The sequence below is a fragment of the Heptranchias perlo genome, chromosome 21, assembly GCF_035084215.1.
Source record: "Heptranchias perlo isolate sHepPer1 chromosome 21, sHepPer1.hap1, whole genome shotgun sequence".
NCBI lineage: Eukaryota > Metazoa > Chordata > Chondrichthyes > Hexanchiformes > Hexanchidae > Heptranchias > Heptranchias perlo.
In genome coordinates, this window is record NC_090345.1 from 8,996,957 (window position 1) to 9,018,089 (window position 21,133).

The 21,133-nt window shown below is 43.6% G+C and overlaps 2 protein-coding genes across 2 annotated transcripts; both read right to left on the minus strand.

Annotated features, from left to right (window-relative positions):
* Positions 1–7,366: 7,366 nt before the first annotated feature.
* LOC137340378 (mucin-5AC-like) lies at positions 7,367–11,390 on the minus strand. The gene is made up of 2 exons (XM_068002798.1): positions 10,241–11,390; positions 7,367–9,084 (listed from the first exon to the last, which is right to left on the minus strand). The coding sequence occupies exons 1-2, from the start codon at positions 11,388–11,390 to the stop codon at positions 7,367–7,369; spliced, it is 2,868 nt and encodes a 955-aa protein (XP_067858899.1).
* Positions 11,391–11,502: 112 nt separating this feature from the next.
* On the minus strand, positions 11,503–13,695 carry LOC137340379 (extracellular matrix protein A-like). The gene has a single exon (XM_068002799.1). The coding sequence runs from the start codon at positions 13,693–13,695 to the stop codon at positions 11,503–11,505; it is 2,193 nt and encodes a 730-aa protein (XP_067858900.1).
* Between the last annotated feature and the right edge of the window lie 7,438 nt (positions 13,696–21,133).

Sequence of the window (21,133 nt, forward strand, 5' to 3'; positions counted from 1 at the left end):
GATTACACCGAGTACTTGCTTTTTACCAATGCAAAATACATCTGTTTCCTATTTTTTCAACAAGCCACCTGCATAACTATTGTGTTATTTCAAAAAATCTGAATTACATTAATCTCAAATATTCAGACCTTGCTATATAATATTTAATCTGCACCACATAATGCAATTCACTTTTAAATTTTCTGTGATGTGACCGACAGATGTTTAATGCAACAGTTGTCATCATGTTCTTTGATGGAAGGAAACTCGGGAGTGCCATCTTGTGTATTGTAGGGGAATTCCGACTTAGAATCATAGAAAGGTTACAGCACAGAAGGAGGCCATTCGGCCCAATGAATCTGTGCCGGCTCTGTGCAAGAGCAATCCAGCTAGTCTTACTCCCCCGCCCTTTCCCCATAGCCTTGCAAGTTTTTTCCTTTAAAGTACTTATCCAGTGCCCTTTTGAAGGCCATGATTGAATCTGCCTCCACCACCCCCTCGGGCAGTGCATTCCAGATCCTAATCACTCGCTGTATAAAGAAGTTTTTCCTCATGTCACCTTTGGTTCTTTTGCCAATCACCTTAAATCTATGCCCTCTGGTCCTTGACCCTTCTGCCAATGGGAACAGTTTCTCTCTATCTACTCTGTCTAGACCCTTCATGATTTTGAATACCTCTATCAAATCTCCTCTCAACCTTCTCTGTTCCAAGGAGAACAACCCCAGCTTCTCCAGTCTATCCACGTAACTAAAGTCCCTCAACGCTGGAATCATTCTAGTGAATCTCTTCTGCACCCTCTCTAAGGCCTTCACATCTTTCTTGAAGTGCGGTGCCCAGAACAGGACACAATACTCCAGTTGTGGCCGAACCAGCATTTTATAAAGATTCATGACTTCCTTACTTTTGTACTCTCTGCCTCTATTTATAAAGCCCAGGATCCCATATGCTTTTTTAACCACTTTCTCAACCTGCCTTGCCATCTTCAACAATTTGTGTACATATACCCCCAGATCTCTCTGTTCCTGTACCCCTTTTAGAGTTGTGCCCTCTAGTTTATATTGCCTCTCCTCGTTCTTCCTACTGAAATGTATCACTTTGCATTTTTCTGTGATAAATTTCATCTGCTATGTGTCCGCCCATGCCACCAGCCTGTCGATATCCTCTTGAAGTCTATCACTATCCTCCTCACTGTTTACTACACTTCCAAGTTTTATGTCATCTGCAAATTTGGAAATTGTGCCCTGTCCACCCAAGTCCAAGTCATTAATATATATCAAGAGAAGCAGTGGTCCTGGTGCCGATCCCTGGGGAACACCACTGTACACCTCCCTTCAGTCCGAAAAACAACCGTTTACCACTACTCTGTTTCCTGTCCCTTAGCCAACTCTGTATCCATGTTGCCACTGCCCCCTTTATTCCGTGGGCTGCAATCTTGATGATAAGCCTACCGTGCGGCACCTTATCAAACTTTGCACCCAACTTCTTCAAAAAGAGAACTAACTCTCTCTGTGTCAATTTTCTCCTTTCCTGAGCACATTGACTCCTTGCTGGGGTAAGGTTCATTACACAGGACGCTTGTACTTCAGCCAAGTTCAGATGTGTGAGCCACAGTTGTGAATAGCGGCGGTTTATTAGACTGCAGGAGGCAATCACGGCCGAGATTGATCTTGTACTCATGTAATATCCATGTATGTGCACTTCCAGCTACTGGCCGGCAGGCAGGGATAGGAATCCTAACTGATTTCCCCCTCTCTAGTCAGGGGCGTTGATGCCAATTGTATTTCCTCGACCATTGTCTCACCTGAGATCAGTTCAGTCAGAACAGACTGGGGATGAAACCAGGGACCTTCCTGGTTCTCTATGGCTCTGAGTACTTACTGGATAAACTTGCTGAGCTACCAGGGGAGAAAGATGACTTTTTAAATGATTGCTGTGTTAATTACGACTCCTCCTCCCCTTTTCCACTTTCTCTTTTACTTCGTAGAATATTCACGCGTGTTCCCTCCAGCAGTCAGGCACGTGCAACGACCTCAAATCAAGCTGTTTCTTTGAAAATTCAGCAGGTCTGCGGTGCATCACCTAGAGCGGAACTGAACAATACCCAACAGCAAGCTCCCAGGTTCAAAAGCTGATCCGCGATGAGTTAGTTGGTCTCAGCCAGGGCAGCTGCTGGGGTACTACTGATGAATTCAGTGCCTGTGAATCAAACACTAGGTAGAAATGGCTAATGGCAGACCACACTAAATGGATAGAGTATCTCTATCACAGAGATACCCTAACTAGATGGCACTGGAAGGATGGCTTGGCAGCTGGGCATTGTGGCAAAGTAGGTGATAGTCTATCGGCAACAGTTCTGAAATATTATTTCTCAATGAATATCTCAATCAAAAGAGATAGTTCATTCACATTTAATCTTTTGTGCTACCTTATTTATAAGATCCTCAATGGAAAATATACATTATGGACGCCCTTTTTCTAAAAGAAAATCAGAGCATAAAGTTGTGTATACCTCATTTTAACATGGTGACTTTTTAAAATAAGATCTTAAGTGACCCAGAGTTACGTTTGATTAAGAAATGAGAGTTTACACCCAAGACAGATGTATTCTGTTGCAAAGTTACCAGATCATAACCAGGACCTCTTACTTTTGACAAAAGCAAAATACTGCGGATTCTGGAAATCTGAAATAAAAACAGAAAATGCAGGAAACACTCAGCAGGTCAGGCAGCATCTGTGGAGAGAGAAACAGAGTTAACGTTTCATGACCTTTCATCAGAACTTTTACTTCTGATATGGCGTTCAAATTTTGTTTTTACTTATATTGCAAAACTGCAGTTGCATGCAAACCTTGCCCAAAGAATCATCTGGACCTTTATTCAAGAACACTGTGGCTTATGACTAATCACGGAAACATCAGGGAGAATAATAGTGTTGCACATTTTATCAATTTTCTAAGAGAAAAGAACCTCAGCACACAAATGAATCCCATACAAACAAAACAAACTGGAATACTGTGTTATCTTTTAGAGTCTGCTGATGTTACTGTTCGAGTTGCACGTCGAACTTAATGCACACTCCCATCCAATGATTAAGTTGCAGGATTTTCATTTGATGTTTTTCTACTCATGTTAAAATGTAACTTTAGTAAAGTGGGGACGGAATAAAATGCCTGGTGAACTTAAACTCTTTGGATAATTGATTAGGATTTTCGGTGCGCATCTCACTGAGTAATTAAAGACTTGCCTAGGTCTTGTTTACAACCTCCTCCCCCATCATTACCATCACACCAATCTCCCAGTGTTGTCGATATAAAGTGACTACACACCGCATGGTTTGAAAGGACAAAGGCAGAAACAAGAGATTTGCATTTGCCAGAAAATATGTGCAAAAGCTCAGATGAATCAGGGAATTCAGGAGAAACTTCTTTACCCAGAGAGTGGTTAGAATGTGGAATGCGCTACCACAAGGAGTAGTTGAGGTGAATAGAATAGATGTTTTTAAGGGGAAGCTAGATAAACACATGAGGGAGAAAGGAATAGAAGAATATGCTGATAGGGTTAGAGAAAGAGGGGCGGGAGGAGGCTCGTGTGGAGCATAAACACCGGCATGGACCAGTCAGGCCGAACAGTCTGTTTCTGTGCTGTAAATTCTGTGTAATTCTATACGTCATCTGATGGGTTTTATCAGTGTCTGCTGTTACCTAGAAGACAGACAACAAGTTCCTCATTGTATGGGGTACTACACCAACTTCCTGTATAGGACATCTTAATGTAATTGGTGGTATCACAAAGTAAGGAAGTGATGTTGAATTTGTATTGGTTAGGCCACAGTTGGAGTGTTGTGTGCGGTTCTCACCATTATATGAAGGATATTAGAGCCATGGGAAAGGGACAGTGAAGATTCACTGGATTATACCAGCAATGAGACATTATTATGAAGAAAGGCTTGAAAAACTGAGGCTTTTCTTCACTGAAACAGAGATAAAGGAGGCAGGAGAATAGAAATAGAGATTTTCAAAATTATTATGGGGTTTGAGAGGCTAAATGGGGTTTCCAGTGGTTGGTGAGTCAGTACGAAGGGGGCGTAGATTCAGGATTATCATTAGAATAACAAAACAGGAAGTTAGAAGACATTTTTTCAGACGGAAGGTTATTAGCATGCTTTACCACAAGTGACTATTGAAGCAGAGACTGTAACATCATTTAAAAGGCAACTGGATAAGTATGTGAAAGGATGTGGAGAAGGGGCAGAGAAATGAGATGAGAGAGGATAGCTCCAGTTGAAGAGCCAGCATGGGTGCAATGGGTCGAATGGCCTCCTTCCATGCTGTAATTTCTATGATTTGATTATAGATAGACACATTCTCCAAAATTAAAAAGTGTGATCATTAAAACATTTGAATTGCTTGCAAAGGGCTTAAGCCCTTTGCAAGCAATTCAAATGTTTTAATGATGATCCGCATCCTCTGCGGGTTAAATTATAGCAGCGCGGCTGCAAGGCCACGTGACGGACTTTGTGATTGTCCAGGAGCCAACATCCCTCCAGAAAGTACAACAAGAGAAGTGGAAAGGACTGGAGGTGCATTCCACAGCAACTTTCCTAGGTTGCGATGAATTCCATTCATACACAACTGCATGCTGTGATCAAAGGCAGAGTATAATCCCAGATTTGGACTGCCCACGCACAACAGATCTCAGTGTGACCCTTTCTTGAAGGTTGTTATCCACATCACCCTTTTCAAAAAGACAAATCAATTTTAGCGTGGATTTTCCGTCTGCACACGGATTAAAGCAAAGCTAAAAACAAACTACCATTGTGACATTACTGTTATATTACAAAAATAAAATTTAGGCTGTGCAAGGTTAATAAAGTACAGTACTCAAATGTACAACACATGCAGCTTGAACATTCTCCGTCAGTGATGGTTTGGCTCAGTTGGTAGCGCTCTTACCTTAGAGCCTGACGGTTGTGGGATCCTTTCCAGGATGTGAGCACGTAATGTCGGCTGTGAGGGAGAGCATTGTTAGAGGTGCCACACTTCAGCTGAAATGTTAAACTGTGGTCCTGTCTGCTTGTTTCAGTGGCTGAGGTGAATGCTAAAGATTCTAGGGCACTATTTGAAGAGGAGTGATTCACTGGTGTTTGTGGGATCTTACTGTGTGAAAAATTGCTGCCCCGTTTGCACACGTAACAGTTATTCAATGTGCTTCAGTATTTCATTATATATGAAGTGTTTTGAGAGCTTCCTCAGAGACAATGGTAAGGGTCGCTCTCATTCCACCCCTCTAATATTCCCCCAAAGCAGCCAAAGATTCAAAAGTACTGTTGGCAAGTTCAAGAGCAGACATCAAGCAGGTTTAGCAGAGAGAAAAAAAATTCTTTAATGGAAAATTAGGCCTGTCAGACGCAGGAGCAAATCATCTGACTTTTCATCCATGCAAAGTGGTGCAATGAAAGCTTGAGGACAGAGAGGTCCCACTTTATTATGGAGGCCTAAGGGGAAGCCTCAAACTGCATGATAGAAGGCTATCTGACCTAAATAGTAAACGGATGGTTTAAGTGGTATGAAAAATAGGATTGGCTTAATAGGACAGAACAGACTGGGAAGCTTTACCACACGAAGAAACTATTCCTTTCAGATAGATGGTGCCCTGCTGCATAGTGTAATGTGGGACTCAGGAGGGAGAAAGAGTTGTGGATGAAGGTGACTGGAAGATTGGTTTTACAATGGATGGATGTCCATTAGCAAAGCTGGAAAAGGAAGAGGGTGTGATATTGATCATATTACATCGAAGATGTTCGCAACAGAGCGAATGGAGTACAAGGGTACAATTGAAGGGCATTTGATCACAAGTCAAAATAGGTCACTTCAAAATCAATGTAACTCGTTACTGTGCCCACATTTAAAAAGTATTTGATGCATTGAAGACAATTCAGAGAAGAGCAACTGGGATTATTCTGGATTTAGGGCTATAAGTTATGACTCTCTCAGAACTGATCTTGTTTTTGTTCGATAAATTAATTTTGAGAGCAGGCATGATTTGGGTTTGTAAAAGAATGAGGCATGAATAATGTGGCAAGAAGATAGTCATTTTAATGTAGATTGTGATATCGAACTGGAAGATAAGAGTACAAAGGAAGGATAGATCTGAGAAGGAAATCTTTCCTTCTCCACACCTCCATCCTAAAACTAGTGGATATATGGAGCAAACTCCTGGCAATAGTATTCATTGCGAGTGTTGTTTGAGAACTGGATGAAAGTTTATGAGGATAGGGACATTCCCAAATAATGAAGTGCAGTATGGAACAGCATGGTTCAGGCACTGTTGGGCAATGCTAAAGGTAACTGGTCAATTTGGGCTCTAAGTTGGACTAATATTTTGGCTCAAATATCCTGGGAGAAAGTTTCATACAGCTTTATCTTCTTGGAGATTTTCATTCTCCAGAATATCGTGCGTCTGTATGTGTGAAGGATCCACAATCCATTACAAGACACGATGTATTGGAAATGGGCTCATCGGCACTTTGTCACCATTGTCTTTTTAAGTTGATACCTTGGTGCTGAGGTGATCAGTCCCAGTGGAGACGTATCCAACAGAGGGGACAGCACATATTTTTACGAAGGCTCCACCAGTACCTGCCGATGCCCAGGAGATACAGCTGGAACAACGTAAGCATGTTAAAGCATGATTGGGAATCAGATCTCAAAGGGCACCAACTGGTCTTATCCAAACAGAATAAAGAAGTTAGTTCAATAGCTACATTAGATTTATGACAATTAATGGCCCACTTCGTGCACCAACGTGGACCAGATTGGTCAGATTTGTGGAAGTGATTTTGTTTCTATCTTTCCTTATGAGGATGAACAAAAGATTCATTGTCATCTTGTGTGGTGTTGGATTGACCAACAAGGATCTTCTCAGCATCCAATTCAGCAGAGTTTCCTGGAAGCATTATGGTCAGTGTTCTTTGTATGATTTGGATCATAGAATCTTACAGCACAGAAGGAGGCCATTCGGCCCATTGTGCCTGTGCCGGCTCTCTGTACTGATCACAGGGTGACTACCTATACTGATCACAGGGTGACGATCTATACAGATCGCAGGGTAACCATCTGCACTGATCAAAGGGTGACTCTCCATACTGATCACAGGGTGACTATCTATACTGATCACAGGGTTACTATCTGCACTGATCGCAGGGTGACGATCTATACTGATCACAGGGTGACTCTCTATACCGATCACAGGGTGACTATCTGCACTGATCGCAGGGTGACTATCCATACTGATCTCAGGGGGACTATATATACTGATCACAGGGTGACTATCTGCACTGATCGCAGGGTGACTATCTATACTGATCACAGGGTGACTATCTATACTGATCACAGGGTGACTAACATACTGATCGCAGGGGGACTAGAAATACTGATCACAGGGTGACTATCTATACTGATCACAGGGTGACTTTCTATACTGATAACAGGGTGACTATCTATACTGATCGCTGGGTGACTATCTATACTGATCACAGGGTGACTATCCATACTGATCACAGGGTGACTTTCTATACTGATAACAGGGTGACTATCCATACTGATCGCTGGGTGACTATCCATACTGATCACAGGGTGACTATCCATACTGATCACAGGGTGACTTTCTATACTGATAACAGGGTGACTATCCATACTGATCGCAGGGTGACTTTCTGTATTGATCACAGGGTGACTAACTATACTGATCGTAGGGTGACTAACTATACAGACCACAGCGTGACTATCTGCACTGATCGCAGGGTGACGATCAACACTGATCGCAGGGTGACTATCTGTACTGATCACAGGGTGACTATCTGTACTGATCACAGGGTGACTAACTATACTGATCATAGGGTGACTAATTATACAGACCACAGGGTGACTATCTGCACTGATCGCAGGGTGACAATCAACGCTGATCGCAGGGTGACTATCAATACTGATCAAAGGGTGACTATCTGCACTGATCACAGGGTGACTATCTATACTGATCTCAGGGTGACTATCTATACTGATCGCAGGGTAACCATCTATACTGATCACAGGGTGACTATCTGTACTGATCACAGGGTGACTAACTATACTGATCATAGGGTGACTAATTATACAGACCACAGGGTGACTATCTGCACTGATCGCAGGGTGACAATCAACGCTGATCGCAGGGTGACTATCAATACTGATCAAAGGGTGACTATCTGCACTGATCACAGGGTGACTATCTATACTGATCTCAGGGTGACTATCTATACTGATCGCAGGGTAACCATCTATACTGATCACAGGGTGACTAACTATACTGATCGTAGGGTGACTAACTATACAGACCACTGGGTGACTATCTGCATTGATCACAGGGTGACTATCTATACTGATCACAGGGTGACTATCTGCATTGATCACAGGGTGACTATCTATACTGATCGCAGGGTAACCATCTATACTGATCACAGGGTGACTAACTATACTGATCGTAGGGTGACTAACTATACAGACCACTGGGTGACTATCTGCACTGATCGCAGGGTGACTATCTGCACTGATCTCAGGGTGACTATCTGTACTGATCGCAGGGTGACTATCTATACTGATCTCAGGGTGACTATCTATACTGATCGCAGGGTGACTATCTATACTGATCGCAGGGTAACGATCGAAACTGATTACAGGGTGACTCTCTGCACTGATCACAGGGTGATTATCTATAATGATGACAGGGTGACTATCCATACTGATCACAGGGTGACTATCTGCACTGAGCATAGGGTGATGATCTGCATTGATCGCAGGGTGACTATCTATACTGATCACAGGGTGACTATCTATACTGATCGCAGGGTAACGATCGAAACTGATTACAGGGTGACTCTCTGCACTGATCACAGGGTGATTATCTATAATGATGACAGGGTGACTATCTATACTGATCGCTGGGTGACTATCTACACCGATCACACGGTGACTCTCTGTACTGATCACTGGGTGACGATCTAGACTGATCACAGGGTGACTATCTGCATTGATCACAGGGTGACTATCTATACTGATCACAGGGTGACTATCTGCATTGATCACAGGGTGACTATCTATACTGATCACAGGGTGACTATCCATACTGATCACAGGGTGACTATCTGAACTGATCACAGGGTGACTATCCATACTGATCACAGGGTGACTATCTGAAACGATTGCAGGATGACTATCTGCACTGATCACAGGGTGACTATCTATACTGATCACAGAGTGACTATCAATACTGATCACAGTGTGACTATCTATACTGATCACAGGGTGACTATCTATACTGATCACAGGGTGACTATCAATACTGATCACAGGGTGAGTAAATATACTGATCACAGGGTGACGATCTATACTGATCATAGGGTGACTATCTAGACTGATCGCAGGGTGACTATCTGCACTGATCACAGGGTGACTATCAATACTGATCACAGGGTGACTATCTATACTGATCACAGAGTGACTATCTATACTGATCTCAGGGTGACTATCTATATTGATCACAGTGTGACTATCTAAACTGAGCTCAGGGTGACTATCAATACTGATCACAGGGTGACTACCAATACTGATCACAGGGTGATTATCAATACAGATCACAGGGTGACTATCTGTACTGATCACAGGGTGACTATCAATACTGATCACAGGGTGACTATCTATACTGATCACAGGCTGACTATCTGCACTAATCACAGGGTGACTATCTAAACTGAGCTCAGGGTGATTATCTATACTGAACTCAGGGTGACTATCTATACTGAACTCAGGGTGACTATCTGCACTGATCGCAGGGTGACTATCTGCACTGATCACACGGTGACTATCTGCACTCATCGCAGGGTGAGTATCTATGCTGATCTCAGGGTGACTCTCTGTACTAATCACAGGGTGACTATCTATGCTGATCTCAGGGTGACTCTCCATACTAATCACAGGGTGACTATCTATACTGATCACAGGGTGACTATCAGTACTGATCTCAGGGTGACTAACAATACTGATCACAGGGTGACTATCCATGCTGATCACAGGGTGACTATCAGTACTGATCACAGGGTGACTATCAATATTGATCACAGGGTGACTATCCATACTGATCACAGGGTGACTATATACTGATCACAGGGTGACTATCAATATTGATCACAGGGTGACTATCCATGCTGATCACAGGGTGACTATCAGTACTGATCACAGGGTGACTATCAATATTGATCACAGGGTGACTATCCATACTGATCACAGGGTGACTATCTGCACTGATCTCAGGTTGACTACCGACACTGATCACAGTGTGACTATCTGCACTGATCTCAGGTTGACTACCGACACTGATCACAGGGTGACTATCTGCACTGATCTCAGGTTGACTACCGACACTGATCACAGGGTGACTATCAATACTCATCACAGGGTGACTATCTATACTGATCGCAGGGTGATTATGTATGCTGATCACAGAGTGACTATCTGCACTGATCACAGGGTGACTATCTGCACTGATCACAGGGTGACTATCTGCACTGATCACAGGGTGACTATCTATACTAATCTCAGGGTGACGATCTATAATAATCACAGGGTGACTATCTATACTGATCGCAGTTTGATTATCTATACTGATCACAGGGTTACTATCGATACTGATCACAGGGTGACTATCTGCACTGATCTCAGGGTGACTATCGATACTGATCACAGGGTGACTATCTGCACTGATCACAGGGTGACTATCCATACTGATCACTGGGTGACTCTCTGCACTGATCGCAGGGTGACTTTCTATACTGATCACAGGGTGACCATCAATACTGATCACAGGGTGACTTTCTGCACTGATCACAGGGTGACTATCTGCACTGATCACAGGGTGACTATCAATACTGATCACAAGGTGATGATCTATACTGATCACAGGATGACTATCAATACTGATCACAGGGTGACTATCTATACTGATCACAGGGTGACTATCTATACTGATCACAGGGTGACTATCTATACTGATCACAGAGTGACTATCAATACTGATCACAGGGTGACTATCTGAAACGATCGCAGGATGACTATCTGCACTGATCACAGGATGACTATCTGCACTGATCACAGGGTGACTATCAATACTGATCACAAGGTGATGATCTATACTGATCACAGGATGACTATCAATACTGATCGCAGGGTGACTATCTATAATGATCACAGGGTGATTATCTGCACTAATCACAGGGTGACTATCTATATTGATCACAGGGTGACTATCTGTACTGATCACAGGGTGACAATCCATACTGATCACAGGGTGACTATCTATACTGATCACAGGGTGACTATCCATACTGATCACAGAGTGACTATCTATACTGATCACAGGGTGACTATCTGCACTGATCACAGGATGACTATCAATATTGATCACAGGGTGACTATCTATACTGATCACAGGGGGACTATATACTGATCACAGGGTGACTATCAATATTGATCACAGGGTGACTATCAATATTGATCACAGGGTGACTATCCATACTGATCACAGGGTGACTATCTGCACTGATCTCAGGTTGACTACCGACACTGATCACAGTGTGACTATCTGCACTGATCTCAGGTTGACTACCGACACTGATCACAGGGTGACTATCTGCACTGATCTCAGGTTGACTACCGACACTGATCACAGGGTGACTATCAATACTCATCACAGGGTGACTATCTATACTGATCGCAGGGTGATTATGTATGCTGATCACAGAGTGACTATCTGCACTGATCACAGGGTGACTATCTGCACTGATCACAGGGTGACTATCTGCACTGATCACAGGGTGACTATCTATACTAATCTCAGGGTGACGATCTATAATAATCACAGGGTGACTATCTATACTGATCGCAGTTTGATTATCTATACTGATCACAGGGTTACTGTCGATACTGATCACAGGGTGACTATCTGCACTGATCTCAGGGTGACTATCGATACTGATCACAGGGTGACTATCTGCACTGATCACAGGGTGACTATCCATACTGATCACTGGGTGACTCTCTGCACTGATCGCAGGGTGACTTTCTATACTGATCACAGGGTGACCATCAATACTGATCACAGGGTGACTATCTGCACTGATCACAGGGTGACTATCTGCACTGATCACAGGGTGACTATCAATACTGATCACAAGGTGATGATCTATACTGATCACAGGATGACTATCAATACTGATCACAGGGTGACTATCTATACTGATCACAGGGTGACTATCTATACTGATCACAGGGTGACTATCTATACTGATCACAGAGTGACTATCAATACTGATCACAGGGTGACTATCTGAAACGATCGCAGGATGACTATCTGCACTGATCACAGGATGACTATCTGCACTGATCACAGGGTGACTATCAATACTGATCACAAGGTGATGATCTATACTGATCACAGGATGACTATCAATACTGATCGCAGGGTGACTATCTATAATGATCACAGGGTGATTATCTGCACTAATCACAGGGTGACTATCTATATTGATCACAGGGTGACTATCTATACTGATCACAGGGTGACAATCCATACTGATCACAGAGTGACTATCTATACTGATCACAGGGTGACTATCTGCACTGATCACAGGGTGACTATCTATACTGATCACAGATGACTCAAAACTCATCACAGGGTGACAATCTATACTGATCGCAGTTTGATTATCTATGCTGATCACAGGGTGACTATCGATACTGATCTCAGGGTGACTATCTATGCTGATCACAGAGTGACAATCTGCACTGATCACAGGGTAACTCTCTGTGCTGATAACAGGGTGACTATCTATACTGATCACTGTGTGACTGTCTGTACTCATCACAGGGTGACAATCTGCACTGATCGCAGTTTGATTATCTATACTGATCACAGGGTGACTATCGATACTGATCTCAGGGTGACTATCTATACTGATCTCAGGGTGACTGTCTATACTGATCACTGGGTGACTATCTTTACTGATCACAGGGTGACTATCTATACTGATCACAGGGTGACTGTATATACTGATCACTGGGTGACTATCTATACTGATCACTGGGTGACTATCTATACTGATCACAGGGTGACTATCTATACTGATCCCAGGGTGACTAACTGCACTGATCACAGTGTGACTATCTGCACTGATCAAAGGGTGACTATCTATTCTGATCGCAGGGTGAGTATCTATACCGATCACAGGGTGACTATCTGCACAGATCACAAGGTGACTCTCTGCACTGATCACTGGGTGACTCTCTGTACTGATCGCAGGGTGACTATCTGCACTGATCACAGGGTGACTATCAATAATGATCACAGGGTGACTATCTGCACTGATCACTGGGTGACTATCTGCACTGATCAAAAGGTGGCTAACTGCACTGATCGCTTGGTGACTTTCTATACTGATCACAGGGTAACTATCGATACTGATCACAGGGTGACTATCTATACTGATCACAGGTTGACTATCTGCACTGATCACAGGCTGACGATCAATACTGATCACAGGGTGACTATCTGTACTGATCACAGGGTGACTATCTATACTCATCACAGGGTGACTATCTGTACTGATCACAGGGTGACTATCTATACTCATCACAGGGTGACTATCTATACTGATCGCAGGGTGACTATCTACACTGATCACAGGATGACTATACTGATCACAGTGTAACTATCTGCACTGATCACAGGGTGACTATCTGCACTGATCGCAGGGTGACTATCTATACTGATCACAGGGTGACTGTCTACTGATCGCAGGATGACTATACTGATCACAGGGTAACTATCTGCACTGATCATAGGGTGACTATCTGCACTGATCGCAGAGTCACTATCTATACTGATCACAGGGTGACTATCTATACTGATCGCAGGGTGAGTATATAGACTGATCACAGGGTGACTATCTATGCTGATCGCAGGGTGACTATACTGATCACAGTGTAACTATCTGCACTGATCGCACAGTGACTATCTGCACTGATCACAGGGTAACTCTCTATGCTGATAACAGGGTGACTATCTATACTGATCACTGGGTGACTATCTATACTGATCACAGGGTGATGATCTGCACTGATCGCAGGGTGACTATCATATACTGATCGCAGGGTGACTATCTATACTGATCACAGGGTGATTATCTCCACTGATCACAGGGTGACTATCTATACTGATCACAGGGTGACTATCGATACTGATCACAGGGTGATTATCTCCACTGATCTCAGGGTGACTATCTATACTGATCACAGGGTGACTATCGATATTGATCACAGGGTGATTATCTCCACTGATCACAGGGTGACTATCGATACTGATCACAGGGTGATTATCTCCACTGATCTCAGGGTGACTATCTATACTAATCACAGGGTGACTATCTATACTGATCGCAGTTTGATTATCGATACTGATCACAGGGTGACTATCGATACTGATCTCAGGGTGACTATCGATACTGATCTCAGGGTGACTATCTATACTGATCAAAGGGTGACTATCTATACTGATCACAGGGTGATTATCTATGCTGATCACAGGGTGACTCTCGATGCTGATCACAGGGTGACTATCTATACTGATTGCAGGGTGACCATCGATACTGATCCCAGGGTGACTAACTGCACTGATCACAGGGTGACTATCTATACTGATCGCAGGGTGACCATCGATACTGATCCCAGGGTGACTAACTGCACTGATCACAGGGTGACTATCTGCACTGATCAAAGGGTGACTATCTATTCTGATCGCAGGGTGAGTATCTCTATTGATCGCAGGGTGACTATCTATACTGATCACAGGGTGACTTTGTACTGATCGCAGGGTGACTAACTGCACTGATCACAAGGTGACTATCTATACTGATCACTGGGTGACTTTGTACTGATCGCAGGGTGACTAACTGCACTGATCACAGGGTGACTAACTGCACTGATCACAGGGTGACTATCAATATTGATCACAGGGTGACTATCTATACTGATCACAGGGTGACTATCTATACTGATCACAGGGTGACTATCAGTACTGATCACAGGGTGACTATCAATATTGATCACAGGGTGACTATCTATACTGATCACAGGGTGACTATCTATACTGATCACAGGGTGACTATCAGTACTGATCACAGGGTGACTATCAATATTGATCACAGGGTGACTATCCATTCTGATCACAGGGTGACTATCTATACTGATCTCAGGGTGACTATCTGCACTGATCTCAGGTTGACTACCGACACTGATCACAGGGTGACTATCTGCACTGATCTCAGTTTGACTACCGACACTGATCACAGGGTGACTATCTGCACTGATCTCAGGTTGACTACCGACACTGATCACAGGGTGACTATCAATACTCATCACAGGGTGACTATCTATACTGATCGCAGGGTGATTATCTGCACTGAGCACAGGGTGACTATCCATACTGATCACTGGGTGACTCTCTGCACTGATCGCAGGGTGACTTTCTATACTGATCACAGGGTGACCATCAATACTGATCACAGGGTGACTATCGATACTGATCACAGGGTGATTATCTGCACTGATCACAGGGTGACTATCTGCACTGATCACAGGGTGACTATCTGAAACGATCGCAGGATGACTATCTGCACTGATCACTGGGTGACTTTCTATACTGATCACAGGGTAACTATCGATACTGATCACAGGGTGACTATCTGCACTGATCACAGGCTGACGATCAATACTAATCACAGGGTGACTATCTGTACTGATCACAGGGTGACTATCTATACTCATCACAGGGTGACTACACTGATCACAGGATGACTATACTGATCACAGTGTAACTATCTGCTCTGATCACAGGGTGACTATCTGCACTGATCGCAGGGTGACTATCTATACTGATCACAGGGTGACTATCTCTACTGATCGCAGGATGACTATACTGATCACAGGGTAACTATCTGTACTGATCATAGGGTGACTATCTGCACTGATCGCAGAGTCACTATCTATACTGATCACAGGGTGACTATCTATACTGATCGCAGGGTGAGTATCTCGATTGATCACAGGGTGACTATCTATGCTGATCGCAGGGTGACTATACTGATCACAGTGTAACTATCTGCACTGATCGCACAGTGACTATCTGCACTGATCACAGGGTAACTCTCTATGCTGATAACAGGGTGACTATCTATACTGATCACTGGGTGACTATCTATACTGATCACAGGGTGATGATCTGCACTGATCGCAGGGTGACTATCATATACTGATCACAGGGTGATTATCTCCACTGATCACAGGGTGACTATCTATACTGATCACAGGGTGATGATCTGCACTGATCGCAGGGTGACTATCTATACTGATCTCAGGGTGACTATCTATACTGATCGCAGTTTGATTATCGATACTGATCACAGGTTGACTATCGATACTGATCACAGGGTGACCATCGATACTGATCCCAGGGTGACTAACTGCACTGATCACAGGGTGACTATCTATACTGATCGCAGGGTGACCATCGATGCTGATCCTAGGGTGACTAACTGCACTGATCACAGGGTGACTATCTGCACTGATCAAAGGGTGACTCTCTATTCTGATCGCAGGGTGAGTATCTCTACTGATCGCAGGGTGACTATCAGCACTGATCACAAGGTGACTATCTATACTGATCACTGGGTGACTTTGTACTGATCGCAGGGTGACTAACTGCACTGATCACAGGGTGACTATCTGCATTGATCAGAGGGTGACTATCTATACTGATCACAGGGTGACGATCTATACTGATCACAGGGTGACTATCTATACCGACAACAGGGTGAGTATCAATACTGATCGCAGGGTGACTATCTTTACTGATCACAGAGTGACTATCTATACTGATCACAGGGTGACTATGTGTACAGATCACAGGGTGACTAACTTAACTGATCGTAGGGTGACTAACTATACTGATCATGGGGTGACGATCTGCACTGATCGCAGGGTGACTATCTATACTGATCGCAGGGTGACTATCTGCACTGATCGCAGGGTGACTATCTGCACTGATCGCAGGGTGACTATCTGTACTGATCTCAAGGTGACTATCTGTACTGATCTCAGGGTGACAATCTATGCTGATCGCAGGGTGAATATCTGTACTGATCGTAGGGTGACTATCAATACTGATCGCAGGGTGACAATCTGCACTGATCACAGGGTGACTATCTATACTGATCACAGGGTGACTATCTATACTGATCACAGGGTGACTATCTATACTGATCAAGGGTGACTATCCATACTGATCACAGGGTGACGATCTATACTGATAACAGGGTGACGATCTAGACTGATCACAGGGTGACGATCTATACTGATCGCAGGGTGACTATCTGCATTGATCACAGGGTGACTATCGATACTGATCACAGGGTGACTATCTGCACTGATCACAGGGTGATTATCTTCACTGAACACAGGGTGACGATCTATACTGATCACAGGGTGACTATCGGCACTGATCGCAGGGTGATTATCTTCACTGATCACAGGGTGACTATCTGCACTGATCACAGGGTGACTATCTGAAACGATCGCAGGAAGACTATCTGCACTGATCACAGGATGACTATCTGCACTGATCACAGGGTGACTATCTATACTGATCACAGAGTGACTATCAATACTGATCACAAGGTGACGATCTATACTGATCACAGGGTGACTATCTGTACTGATCACAGGGTGACTATCTGCACTGATCACAGGGTGACTATCTGAAACAATCGCAGGATGACTATCTGCACTGATCACAGGATGACTATCTGCACTGATCACAGGGTGACTATCTATACTGATCACAGAGTGACTATCAATACTGATCACAAGGTGACGATCTATACTGATCACAGGGTGAGTAAATATACTGATCACAGGGTGACTATCAATACTGATCACAGGGTGAGTAAATATACTGATCACAGGGTGACGATCTATACTGATCACAGAGTGACTATCAATACTGATCACAAGGTGACGATCTATACTGATCACAGGGTGACTATCTATACTGATCACAGGGTGACTATCTGCACTGATCACAGGGTGACTATCTGAAACGATCGCAGGATGACTATCTGCACTGATCACAGGATGACTATCTGCACTGATCACAGGGTGACTATCTATACTGATCACAGAGTGACTATCAATACTGATCACAAGGTGACGATCTATACTGATCACAGGGTGAGTAAATATACTGATCACAGGGTGACTATCAGTACTGATCTCAGGGTGACTAACAATACTGATCACAGGATGACTATCAATATTGATCACAGGGTGACTATCTATGCTGATCACAGGGTGACTATATACTGATCACAGGGTGACTATCAATATTGATCACAGGGTGACTATCCATACTGATCACAGGGTGACTATCAGTACTGATCACAGGGTGACTATCAATATTGATCACAGGGTGACTATCCATACTGATCACAGGGTGACTATCAGTACTGATCACAGGGTGACTATCAATATTGATCACAGGGTGACTATCCATACTGATCACAGGGTGACTATCTATACTGATCACAGGGTGACTATCTGCACTGATCTCAGGTTGACTACCGACACTGATCACAGTGTGACTATCTGCACTGATCTCAGGTTGACTACCGACACTGATCACAGGGTGACTATCAATACTCATCACAGGGTGACTATCTATACTGATCGCAGGGTGATTATCTGCACTGATCACTGGGTGACTCTCTGCACTGATCGCAGGGTGACTCTCTGCACTGATCGCAGGGTGACTATCTGCACTGATCACAGGGTGACTATCTGCACTGATCGCAGGGTGACTATCTGCACTGATCACAGGGTGACTATCTGCACTGATCGCAGGGTGACTATCTGCACTGATCACAGGGTGACTCTCTGCACTGATCGCAGGGTGACTATCTGCACTGATCACAGGGTGACTATCTGCACTGATCACTGGGTGACTATCTGCACTGATCACTGGGTGACTATCTATACTGATCACAGGGTGACTCTCTGCACTGATCGCAGGGTGACTATCTGCACTGATCACTGGGTGACTATCTATACTGATCACAGGGTGACTCTCTGCACTGATCACTGGGTGACTATCTGCACTAACTCTCCAGCAGCTGAATTGCTATTTTCCTTGTAATGGAATGATCAGCCCCTCTGATTATCTGATCCTTTCAACTAATGATAGAAACACAATTGAAAGAGGTAGACATTTGGGCACCTAAATAATAAACTGGAGGAGCGTGGGTGGGGATAAAGGAAGGAAATACATATCTTGAAACCAACCTGAGTTACTAATAATTACTGGTATCTCATTCATACTTGGTCATTTGGCCTTTCATCCTGCATGTAATTACTTCTGTAGCAGGTGAAGTTTCGCAATCAGTCCTTGATATTTTGGGACGCACCAAGGTTACAATGTGACAGACCATCCATCTTTGGTACAATGAGCTAAACAGTGACATTTCATGCAAGATTTTATAATCATTTATCATACAAACCAGTTATTACTGACTCAGATGATGGGACCAATCAGGTTGTTATGTTCCTTCAAACTGAGTATCATAATCATCCTCATTCCACTGTCACCCATTTAACACCACACGATTGTTGCCAAAATATATTGCATATTATTCCACAGAGTGTTCAGATGATGTTTGCAATACATTCTTCGCTTATGTTCTTCTCTGTTGATTATAACAGTCACGCTAATGTACAAAACTTGGAAAAGCTAAAAGCTTCAAAAATGTGACCCAGCCCCAAACAACCTGACAAATAACAATGCCCAACTGATAAACAGCCCGGAATAAAGGCCTGACAAAGATCACTGGTAGAAGGCAACTGAAAAATTCAATTTCATTTCATTGGATGTCAGGATTTTTCTTAGTGTTTTGGGATTATATTCCGCAATTCAGTTTGTTTTCTATGTTTTCATGAATGAGGTGAAAAGAAGTAGCTACAGTGGGGTTACAGTGGAACGTGAAGCTGTCATGTCTTGAGCTGGAGCTATGCCCAATATTTCATCAGTTGTCTTAAAGGGGAAAAAATGTCAAGTACACAAAAGTGCAATTTGTTGCAGTGATTGATTTAGAAGTTTTTGAAAGAGGGAAGTGAGCTCTGATGGTGGAAAATTTATTTCCTGGAGGGAGGAAATTTTGATTTTTGCTGCCTTTTGATGCATTTTCCAGCATTTTGAAGTGTTCTGTCATTCAGAATTTGAAGCAAATATTCATTTATCCTGAAATGGTTTTATATATATAAGTCACAAACGACTCTTGATTTCTATTAAGAACTAAATGCAGCAGTTTTTTTGTCTTTACTTATGTTGGAAAGTCAGATTGATGGGTCACATCCAGCTCTTCCTCCCGCCCCCTCCCCAATTTGCCCTCTTTGTCAGTTCAAACTCTTCACAATTGACCGCACCTCTGCTTCATCCTCAGCCTAGAATTCTTTTCTCTCTCGTTTCTGTGGTGGCTTTTCGCAGTTCTTTCTTCCCTGATGACTAAACTCTACCAAAGCTCTAATCTAGAGATCAGAAAAATCTTGGTTTTGCCCATAATAGTGGATACATAGAATTCCAATAATAGCAGCTATTTTTTTTTTTTTTTTTATTCGTTCACGGGATGTGGGCGTCGCTGGCAAGGCCGGCATTTATTGCCCATCCCTAATTGCCCTTGAGAAGGTGGTGGTGAGCCGCCTTCTTGAACCGCTGCAGTCCGTGTGGTGACGGTTCTCCCACAGTGCTGTTAGGAAGGGAGTTCCAGGATTTTGACCCAGCGACAATGAAGGAACGGCGATATATTTCCAAGTCGGGATGGTGTGTGACTTGGAGGGGAACGCGCAGGTGGTGTTGTTCCCATGCGCCTGCTGCCCTTGTCCTTCTAGGTGGTAGAGGTCGCGGGTTTGGGAGGTGCTGTCGAAGAAGCCTTGGCGAGTTGCTGCAGTGCATCCTGTGGATGGTGCACA

Coding starts and splice junctions, on each gene's coding strand:
- LOC137340379 (XM_068002799.1), bottom strand. CDS start 13,695: ATGAGTATAGATAGTCACCCTGTGATCAGTACAGATAGTCACCCTGTG.
- LOC137340378 (XM_068002798.1), bottom strand. CDS start 11,390: ATGGATAGTCACCCTGTGATCAGTATAGATAGTCACCCTGTGATCAGT. Junction 9,085..10,240: donor TGATAGTCACCCTGTGATCA/GTACTGATAGTC, acceptor TGATCAATGCAG/ATAGTCACCCTGTGATCAGT.